At 44.6% G+C, this 11,642-nt stretch overlaps 1 protein-coding gene across 4 annotated transcripts in view; it reads right to left on the bottom strand.

The window, feature by feature from the left end:
• Tecpr2 (tectonin beta-propeller repeat containing 2) overlaps nt 1-11,642 on the bottom strand; it is an 82,802-nt gene that overhangs the window by 7,770 nt on the left and 63,390 nt on the right. For all 4 annotated transcript variants that reach the window (XM_021202011.2, XM_029540586.1, XM_029540585.1 and 1 more), the window contains one exon: nt 9,847-9,995. In XM_021202011.2, coding sequence (XP_021057670.1) covers nt 9,847-9,995 — 149 coding nt within the window. The remainder of the gene's footprint in view (nt 1-9,846; nt 9,996-11,642) is intronic.

Genomic DNA, 11,642 nt, shown 5'->3' with positions numbered 1-11,642 from the left:
TGTTTGAGTTGAACATCAAAGTTCTGGACAGTTTACATATAATAAATAAATCTTAAAAAAAAAAAAAAAAAAAAGACAGAAATCACATCTCGAAGATGTAGACAAGGCCTCTAACAAAGCTTAACATCACTTCATAATAAAAGCTCCAAAGAAACTAGAAATAGAAGGAATATACCTCAACATAATAAAAGCTGTATTCAACAAATGTATAGCCAACATTATATAAATAGAGAAAAATCGAAAGCACTTCCTCTGGAATTGTGAATGACACAGGATGTGGACTCTTCAATCCTGTTCAATATGTGCATGGACTCTTAGCTAGACTGCAGTAAGCAAGATAAACAGATGAGGTGACTATGGATAGGAGAGGAAGAAGTTGTTACCCCAATTTGCAAATGGCAAAGCTTGCCCAAAAACCTGAACCCCAATATACACTATAAACAAAGCAGTAGGATAAAAAATTGATATTAAAAAACTAGGACCTTGTTTTATGGAACTGGAGAGATGACGCAGCCATTAAGGGCACTGGAGGCTAAAAGACCTCAGCTCAGGTCCCAGCACCAATGCGGGAGTTCACACTGAATGAAGCTCAGTTCCAGGGGATCTGATGCTGTCTGGCCTCTGCAGGCATCGGAATGAATGTGGTGAATAAACATTCATGCAGGCATACACATACAAAATCTTTAAAAATGTAGGAGCTTTTCTATAAGCTAATAACAAATTCGCTTAGAAAGGAATCACAGAAGCTGGGTGTAGTGACTTACATCCGCAATCCCAGCATTTGAGAGGTGGAAGCAGGAGGACCATTACTTCAAAGTCACCCTGGCCTACAGAGTTTTTTTTTTTTTTTTTTTTTTTTTTTTTTGGTTTTTTGAGACAGGGTTTCTCTGTATAGCCCTGGATGTCCTGGAACTCACTTTGTAGACCAGGCTGGCCTCGAACTCAGAAATCCGCTTGCCTATGCCTCCTGAGTGCTGGGATTAAAGGCGTGCGCCACCACGCCCGGCTACCTACAGAGTTTTGAGACCACCCATGGTACATGAAACCTTGTCTCCAAACTCTATGAAAGGAGCTGGAGAGAGGCTTGTCAGTTAGGAGCTCTTGCAACTTTTACCCATGTGGTGGCTCATACCGGCTATAACATACCTAGTTCCAGGGATCTAATGCCCTCTTCTGAATTCCACTAGGACTGCATGACTGTAATGCATATGCATACATGCAGGCAAACACTTTCATGAATAAGCAACAACAAACCTCTAACAAATATCAGGAGGAATGGGTAGACGGTTCAGTTAGTCAAGTACTTCCATGTAGTGTGAAGACCTGAGTTCAGATCCCCAGCACCAGGTGAAAGATGGGCATGGCAGCATGCATCTGTAACCATGGAGACAAGCACATCAATCCTGAGGCTTCACTCGTTAGTCAGTCTAGCTTATGTGTTGGCACCAGGTCAGTGAGAAATACTGTCTCAAACAAACAAACAAACAAACAATAACAACGAGAAAGCAGAGGGGTGCGCACACAGGCATTCGTGCACAGAATGCACCCACATGTACACACACATATGCATATGCCATACACACAAAGTGGAGTAAAAAAATGATTCATAACAGCATCAACAAACCCACAAGCGGGAACTGGAGAGATGTCTCAGAGGTTGAGAGCACTGACTGTCCTTCCAGAGGTCCCAGGTTCAATTCCCAGCACCCACATGGCAGCTCACGACTGTCTGTAACGCCAATATCTGACACCTTCACACAAACATACGTGCAGGCAAAACACCAATGCACATAAAATACATAAACAATTTACAAAAGACAAACAAGTAAAAAGCAACAGTAGAAGATATAAAAACTCTAACGAGCTGGAGAGATGGTTCAGCAGTTAAGAGCACCAACTGATCTTCCAGAGGTCCTGAGTTCAATTCCCTGCAATCAATTGGTGGCTCACAACCATCTGTAATGGGATCTGGTGCCCTCTTCTGGTGTGTCTGAAGATAACGACAGTGTATTCACATACATAAAATAAATTTAAAAAACAAAACAAACAAACAAAAACCCTCTAACGATTTAAACATGAAAATACCACACTGAAGAAACAGTGGGAGACCCTGAGAAGATGGAAGACCTCCCATGCTCATGGACAGCACAGAACAGCACAGTGGAACTGTCCATAGGACCACAACACATTGATGGCAGTGGAAGTTAAATAACATTTCACATATAGTTTGGCTACTTGCCAGCTGTCAGCCTTGGCGTTATAACATTTGCTCCCCCAGGTCAAGTCTTCAGTGTAGGCAGAGCACACAGTACTGGATGGCCGATAATGCCACCCACCACACAGAGGAGATGGCTGGGGAAGGTAGCTTGACAGCTGAGCAAAGAAGATGGATCAGGAAGAAGTAGAGCCTGCTCAGTGTGGGGTCATGCGAGGGTAGGTGTCTGAGGACTCCTGTAATTCATCCAGAGAGCCCACAGTGCTATAAAAGACCACACCATCGCTTGCTCTAGCTGTAGAGGCACCCCAAATACGGACATAAATCTCTGCAAACTCCAATTCTGAAACCTGCTAAATACAACTAAAAATATTTCCCCAAGTCCTCCTAAGCACTAGCAAGTCTGAAAACTGAGTCATTTGTTTTGAGTACTTTGTAGAAACTTCACCCTAAAACCACTATCAGAGGGAGGTTTCAACAGAGACCAGGAAACAAAAATAGAGGCTTCTGCTCCTTTCATGTGCCCATGGTACCCTCTGTGTTCCACCTCTGCTCAGCTCGGAGGATGTCCCAAATGAGACATGAAGCCTGAGCAGAGAGGTGCAGAGGACCCAAGGGCTCATAGGCCACTCAGTCTGCTATGGGTTCACTGCACACTTCCTCACCCTCACACTCAGAAAATGTTCCTGACTGTTGGGTCTTTTAATGGACTCCTCACCATTCCTCATTCCTGAACTTTTTCATTTGTAGAAAAGTCCCTGTTGGTCTCACCATTAACCTGTGAGTGATATCAATGAACCGAAGATGTACAAGAGCTCCCTCATGGCTCCTGGAGTCAGCGTCCCCACACAGGCCTAGGACCCTAGAGACAGAGGAGGGAGCCAGATCAGGTACCACACAGCCATGTCTGCATTCAGCTCTGCCACTTAGGTGGCAGATCACCAGAGCTCACTGAGGTGACAGGCAAGGCTTACCCAGGGTCAGAACTGCTGGGCTGTCCCCAAGACAAGAAAGGGCAGCACTGCCACGGAGTGAGCTCTATAGGTGCTGTAAGTAGAGCAGGAGTGCGGCAGGACAGCACTAGGGAAAAGAACTGTTGTAGGTGCGTGTGCGTGTGGGGGGAACAATGGCGGTCAGAATAGCAGGAAGCTGTGGTTAAGCTGTTCTGCTGAGACAAAGGGTCAAGCAGAGTCCTGAGAAGTGTAGGGCATTCAGCTTTCATTTTCCTCAAGGGGCTGGATGGGTCGTCCATCTTGTGTTTTAGGTAGCTCTATCTTGGCCAGAACTCTGGGGCAGCTCTATGCCACCTCCCAGACATAAGGCCTCAGGCAACCTCCCGAACTACACTTAGTGGGAGTCATCTTCTCTGTCATCCAGAGGCAGAAAGCTGGGTATTGTGGGGCATGCCTATAGTCTTGGCACTTGGAAGGCTGGTGCAGGAGGATCACTACAAATTCAAGGTCAACCATGGCTACATCTAGAGACTGCTTCTTTTTTTTTTTTTTTTAATTAATTTATTTATTTATTATATGTAAGTACACTGTAGCTATCTTCAGACACTCCAGAAGAGGGTGTCAGATCTTGTTACGGATGGTTGTAACCCACCATGTGGTTGCTGGGATTTGAACTCCAGACCTTTGGAAGAGCAGTCGGGTGCTCTTACCCACTGAGCCATCTTACCAGCCCTAGAGACTGCTTCTTAACAAAACAAAAAAACAGGCATGGTGGCCCAGTCACTCAGCACTCAGGGTGAAGAGGCTGGAAGACCAGGCACTCCAGCACTCAGGGCAAAGAGGCTGGAAGACCAGGCACTCAGCACTCAGGGCAAAGAAGCTGGAAGACCAGGCGCTCAGCACTCAGGGCGAAGAGGCTAGAGGATCAGGCACAGTAAATTCAAGATCAGCCTATATACAGGAGACCCCATCTTTAACAAACCAACAATGAATCAAACATAAAGGAAGAGGGGAAAGGAGCGGTTGCTTTCTGCATGGCCACAAAGGACAGATATGTTTAAAGCACTCAGGCTGCCTCAGGGGATCATTTGTGATAGCTCAGTGTCACCCCTAACTTTAGAAATGTCAGTCAGGGGCTGGAGACATGGCTCAGCGGGAGCACTGACTGCTCTTCCAGAGGGTGTGGAATCAATTCCTAGCACCCACATGACAGGTCACAATGTCTGTAATTCCAAGATTTGACACTCTCACACAGACATGCACGCGGGCAAAATACCAATCAATGCACATTATGAATGAATGAATGAATGAATGAATGACATAGTCAGTGCTACACTGTTAAGGACTCCACTAGGAGCCTTAGCAGAGGTGGCTAGAAGTAGGTGTGGGTCTCAGTAAGGCTCTGCCTCATTAGTAGGGTTGTGTGCTGGACAGGTCCCTTAACTGTTCTAAGCAAGGCAGCAAAGCCACCTGCTGGTGAAGGAGGGAGAACATCCTCTGGCTTCTACTTCTTGGGGGCAAAAAATAGGATGAAGGAAAGGGTACTTCCTGGAAAAGGGCTCCATGAAGACATTCCCCTCCACACACACAGAGCTTCTCTCCTCTTCCCCAGGGCCCAGTGTGAAGAGCATCTGGACTTACACATTCCCAGGCCAAGTGAATTCCTTCTCTAGCACTGCAGTGCAGGAGTGAGCAAACACAGCTCTGTCGGCAGCACTGCTCAACAGGTTGGTGCACAGCAGCCACTTGGCATCACTGCTTCACTCAGCACACCTTTGAGGTCCTTTCTCACGGAACTTCATTCCATTTCAGCATTTTCCTGTGGCAAGCTGTTGATCACCTTCAAATCACTCCACCTAAACCTTTCTTCCCCCATTTTAGTTTTGTTTTCTTGAGGTTATTGTGGAATCAAGATGGAGAAAGGAACAGGAGCTTGTGGTGTGACACATGTCCCCCATGACCAGGATGCGCAGAGGTTCCTGTGACAGTGGCTGGGGAAAAGGTCTTTGGCACCATAATTGTAGTCTAGCTCTTTACTCAACATGGCCAATGCTCTGTGCCCAAGCCCCACTCACAGCCCATTGCCATCACATGGCTTCCAAGATGCATCATTCTGGTCACTAGAGCTGGGAGCTCTAAGTGGAATATCACTACCAAGCAAAACACTGTTCACAAGAGTGTGGGGAGGAAATAAGGATTAGAACAGAAATAGACAAAATATAGGAAAACAATATAGAAAACCAATAAAACCAAAGATGGTATTTTAAAAAGAAGATAAAGAGGGCAAAGTCTATGATGAGCTGAGAAAAAAGAGGAGCAGGAGATGGCTTAGTGAGTCACAGTTCAGATCTCAGAGCCCACATGCAGTCAGAAGCGGGAGTGCACATCTGTAATTCCAGCGCTCTATGGAAAGATGGGAGGCTGAGACAGGAGAAATTCCCCAGGCCAGTTGGCCTGCTGCACACCTGCTCAAACAAGGAGGAAGAGGAGGGACATTGGACTTCTGCATGCACAGTGTCCATATTCATGTGCATCAAAGTACACACATATCATGCAAACAAAGGAAAGAAAAAAATGAATTATTAAAATAGAAAATAGGACTGGTGAGATGGCTCAGTGGGGTGAGATGGCTCAGTGGGTAAGAGCACCCGACTGCTCTTCCTGAAGGTCCCGAGTTCAAATCCCAGCAACCACATGGTGGCTCACAACCATCCGTAACAAGATATGACCCCCTCTTCTGGGGTGTCTGAAGACAGCTGCAGTGTACTTACATATAATAAATAAATAAATCTTAAAAAAAAATAAAAAATAAAATAGAAAATAAAAGAGGATATTCCTACAATCATACAGAAATAAAAGAAAGAGAATACCGTATGGAAACTGGATGCCAATAAGTTAGATAACACAGATGAACAAATTACTAAAGCCCAGAATCTGCTCAATCTGAATCAAGACTAGAATAGACATAGTAAGTAAGAGCCTGGATCAGTCACAACAGGACTGGAGAGAAGGCTCTGCACAAGCCTGATGACCTGTGCTCTGCAGCTGGAGCCCACGATAGCAGGAAAGACCACCAGCTGAAAGCCGTCACTGATTTGCACATGTCCACTGAGCTCACAACAGCATGCATATGTCCACCATACACTCACAATAGTAATAATACAAAATAGATAAATAAAATAAAAATTGAACAACTATAACAACAATGACAACAACAACAACAACAACAACAACTCTCATAAAGACATACTCAGAACCTGAGTTTGGACTTCAATACCCATACTGGGCATCAATAACTGGAGCACTGGAAAATCTAACGTCTCCTTTAGACCTCTTTGGGCACATACATGGTATATACCCACATAGACACATAAACATAAAAAAAAAAAAAACTTAAAAAGACAAGTTGAATTCTAAAGGCAGAGGCAGGTAGATCTTTGAGTTTGAGGCCAGCTTGGTCTGCATAGTATGCCAGTCAGGGCTACATAGTATGACTCTTAAACAACCCCCCCCCCACACACACACACTAAGACAAGCCCAGGCTAATATTATTACCTTGATAAATTCTGACAAATGCTTAAAAACTCCGTAACACCAATCCTCCATAAGCTCTTTCAAAACAGAAGTATTTTAACAATGTCTTTCTTTAAAGCAGTGATGGGGACTGAGTTCAGGGCCTGCTGCATAGCTGGCAGAAGCTCTACTACTAAGCTATACCTCCGGTTACCTACAGAACAGGAAGGCAAAGATATGTTCCTCCGGAATGTGAAGGTAAAATCCTCAATAGTACCAGCAAAGCAAACCTGACAGTGTACACAACATGGGGTTACGTATCACCACAGCACAACATCTACCACAGGAATCAAAGTGCAGGAGAGCTGGGCAGTGGTGGCGCACGCCTTTAATCCCAGCGCTTGGGAGGCAGAGGCAGGTGGATTTCTGAGTTCGAGGCCAACCTGGTCTACAGAGTTAAGTTCCAGGACAGCCAGGGCTACACAGAGAAACCCCNNTCTCAAAAAAAAAAAAAAAAGAAAAGAAAAAAAAAAAGAAAAAGAAAGGAAAAAAGTGCAGGAGAAGTTGTGTTCACTGGACTTGTTTTGGTGCTATGACAAAATATCCCAGGAACCAAAGGAGGCAAGGGGCAGGTATGGTTGCACATGTGTGTTCACATGCGTGTTCTCCTGTTAGTGCGAGTTCAGGGCAAGCCTGGTTTGCACAGAGAGTGCCAAACCAGCCAGTGAGACCCATCACAAACAAACCCCATTTGACATGGACTAAAAATAGAAAAATTTAGAAAAAAACTTGAGGGGCCAGTATGTAGAGAAACTGAGACTCACATTCCCCTGGCAGAAGGCAAACGGAAAGAATCATTGCAGAAAACAGGAATTTCCTGTTCCTCAAAGAGCAAACTATTCTGCAGGATTACCCTGCAGAACCAAAGGAAGAGTGTCTCCCTAAGATTTGTAGGCAAATGTTGATGGGAGCCTTCACAGCAGCTAGAAAGCAGAAACAAGCCAAATATCCATGAGCTGGGGCATGACTGAACGCTGGCCTCCACTCATGGAGTTATTACGTCATAAAAGCCAATGAAGAACTGAGGTGTGCTAAGACAGGGAAGAACTCTGAGCACACAACACCCAGAGAACGATGTCTCATGAGAAGGCAGAAGTAGGAAGTGATCAGGGCAGCCATAGGCTTTTGGATTTGAGGTTTCTGAAGGCAAAGGACTCTAACTGGTAGGATCTGCTCTTGGGATGACGAAAGTGTTCCAGGACCTCCCAGTGGTGAGGTACAACTTTGTGACCACACTAAAAACAACCTGCAGTATCACACAGAGTACACTATAGAAGGTAAGTTTTATGCTATGTAGGCAGGTTTATGTAGGCCTGGCTGTCCTCCAGTCATGTAGACTAGGGTAGCCTGGTCACTGGGGGCCTACCTGCCTCTGCCTCCTGAAGGAAGGCTGGGAGTAAAGTGTGTACTAGCACACCAACCATTTCTTTTTTTCTTTTTGGTTTCTTGATACAAGGCCCCACTTATCCCAGGCTGTCCTTGAACTCACTACATACTAGCTGAGGATGCCTGTCAACTCCTTCTATTTCTACTTCCCCAAGTGCCACCATTAGCACATGTAGGGAGACTGGAGCTTATGCTCAAGTGACCCTGGTCTCACTGTGTACTAAGGCAATCCTTGAATTTGAGCCCCTCCTGCCTCAGCCTCCTAAGCAGCGAAGGTTACAAGGTTGTACTATCAGGCCTGGCTGAATAATAACTCTTAAATAATATAAAGTCATCAGTAAAAGAAAGACAAGAAGGGATGTGTTGACAGTGAATGGAGGAGGCCACCCATAGGCAGGTGCTGTGATGAGAGTTCCTGTCAGGACGGCTCCAACTGACATGGCTGTCCTGTGCTCAGTGAGCTACTACATGCAGAGGAAATGCAGAGCATGCGTTAGGATTCATTCTGTTTAAATTACTCTAGATTCTCTCCTGCCTGCATAGGATGTCTTCCTGCCCTGTTCTCTCTATACAAGATAATTTTACATCTTTCCCAACAAAGCCACAGAACAGAGATGAACAGAGCCTGAGCAAATAACCCTGGAGGTGTCAAGGCCTCCCACAAGTTTTTGTTTGTTTTTTTTTTTGTTGTTTTTCCAGACAGGGTTTCTCTGTATAGCCCTGGCTGTCCTGGAACTCACTTTGTAGACCAGGCTGGCCTTGAACTCACAGAGATCTGCCACCTGTCTCTGTCTCCCAAGTGCTGATATTAAAGGCATAGGTCACCATCTCATAGCCTAAGTTTTTTTTTGTTGTTGTTGTTTTGTTTTCTAAATTATGTGTTTTATATGTGTATGTATTTCTGGATGCATTTCTATAAACTACATGTGTGTCTGCTGCCCAAGGAGGCCAGAAGATGCTAGGAATTGAGTCCTGGTCCTCTAGCAGAGCAGCTAGTGGTCATAACCACTGCATCCTCTCCTCACATAAGGTTTAAGAGAAATATACTTAGTACATGAACCAAGCCTATTTATTTAGGTCTTCTATAGCAACTAGCCAAAACAAAACAAAACAAAAAACCAAAACAAACAAATATCCCAAAAACAAGTCAGAAGACCCTCTAAACCAAAAGCCAGGAAGTAGATTTTAGGATGGGGCAGTGCTGGAACTGAATCCCCACACAAAATAGACAAACGCTTCATTAACCCTGGAAACAAAATTCTTAAGTCTAGGAAAGGCACTCACAGAACACTAGACCCAGGGCAGTGACCTAGTTCAGTAGCTGAGTGCTTGCTTGGCATTTGTGAGGCCTGAGGTTCAATATCCAGCGTTGCCAGGGGAAACAGCAAACCCACTAATAACAGATATCTCCATGGCAACACTTGATGCAAATTTTACTTTCTTCTTTGTATTTTTGAATAGTGTTTAACATTTTTTTAAAAAATAATGTTCATTTGGTGACAAGTCAAAAATGTTTTTATTTTAAGAGGGAAAAAGCTTGTGTTGCTCAGATAATCTCAAATAACCTGCTCAGCTCTAAGCTTCCCAAATACCAAATTCCAAGCTTTGAGTGCCAAGCAACTGAGCACTGACAGGGCACAGCTCTCCACGCACCCCTGGGAGTTGTCCTAAGTTGTCCTCTTACTCTCAGGCAAGTTCTTTCAAGCTGCCTTTGCTTACCTGGACAGGTGGCTCAATCATGATCCAGGCTGGAAGCATCAAGCTCGGATTCAGAGGCTGGGTTCCAACCCGGAAGAAAACCCCACCCTTGGAGTCACAGGCCCAGATATGCTGATTTCCACATGCCAAGCTGGTCAGTCTCACAGTTCCTGGGGAGACAGGAAACACACACTGTAATTTGTTTGACAAATGACAGATCTTTCAGTTAGTATAAACTCTACTTCAAAGAAAGACAGGAGGCTACGTCTGCAGCTGAACGCAGGTGTGTGTCATCTGGTTGTCCTTCCACATCAGTAGGAACACTGGCTTCTCGGCCAGGTGCCTCAGAGCACCTGTGAAGGCTGCTGGCTAAGTAGCTATGATGCCATCAAGCCAGGGCATCTGCCACTAACTTCGTCCAACAAGTGACCACTGCTAGTAAATTCTCCCTGTGGAAAGGGGGCTCATATTTACTAGAGTGAAGAGTATGTCTAAAGAATCTTCAATTTTATTTTTGCACTTTCTTCGTGCTATTTAAACTAGCTGCTGCCAAAGGGGGAGGAATGGAGAGAGTAAAAAAGAAAAGAAGCTGGACCGGAAGGGTGTGGCCTAGCCCAGAGCACCTGATAAAGCACCTCAAGGTAAAAAAAAAAAAAAAAAAAAAATGAAGAGATTATATTTGATAATAGTCTAGCAACTAAAAAAATGCAACACTCAAGTTACCAAACATCTCCTGTCAGCCAGACTCCAGCCAGGCCTCTCACTGCTTCACTTCAAACCTTACAGCATGAATAAATGGTTCCCACTGGAGAATGGAAGGATGGTGGGCAACCCAGGAAGCAAAGAGGGATAGCAGGCTTGAACCCAGGCCAGCTACCTCTGACCTCTAAGCCTTTATAAACAACAAATGTACAGGTAGATGTTCAGGTTCAAGTCCAGATCTGACAACCTACAAGAGCTACCCACACCTTATCAAGATATAGAACAGTTTGTCTCTCTAGGAATTCCCTCTGGTCCCTGCCTGCCATGGCCTCTACTTGAGGTGAGGGTCTCATGCATCCCAGGCTACTCTAACTGACATCTATGCCAGAGCTTAGTTCACATGGGCAGGATCAAGGCCCGCAGGAGTCAGCATGAGTGGCCTTTGTGGCTAAGTATCATTCCATTGCTCACAAATGCCCCAGATAGTTTCTGTATTTACCTACTGATGGACATTTGTATCATTTTCATGTCTTGCGATTAGAACAAAGCTGTTATGACCATTCTTGCATAAATTTTGTTTGTGTGTGGCAAGCCAGGCCTTCCAGTGCACATCTGAAATCCCAGTCCCTGAAAGACTGAAGGAATAAGATTATTTTTAAAGCCACCTGGACTTCATAATGAGACCATGTCTCAAAGGGAGTATGAGGGGAGCAGGAACATGTATTATTTTTATTTCAAAGATGTTTTAATTTTTATTTTATGTATGAGTGTTTTGCCTCCATGCATGTAAGCACATCATGTGTGTGCAGTGCCTGAAGAGGGCAGAGGGAAGCAGATCCCTTGTAACTAGAGTGACAGATGGTTGTGAGTCACCATGTGGGTGTATGAAGCAGAACCCAGGTCCTCTGGAAATGCAGCCAGTGCTTTTGGCCACTAAGCCATCACTCCAGTCCCTATTTTTTTTCCTATAATAATAATAATAATAATAATAATAATAATAAAATATAGTAGAATTGGCAGCACATAAGTTATATGTCTCACTTTAAATTTTATTCTCAAATTTACTTATTTTCATTGTATTTGAGAGAGAAGGGGACAGAGAGGGGAGAGGGAGA

Source organism: Mus pahari, chromosome 7 (genome assembly GCF_900095145.1).
Source record: "Mus pahari chromosome 7, PAHARI_EIJ_v1.1, whole genome shotgun sequence".
NCBI classification, from domain to species: domain Eukaryota; kingdom Metazoa; phylum Chordata; class Mammalia; order Rodentia; family Muridae; genus Mus; species Mus pahari.
This window is presented reverse-complemented; position numbering and strand designations above follow the sequence as displayed.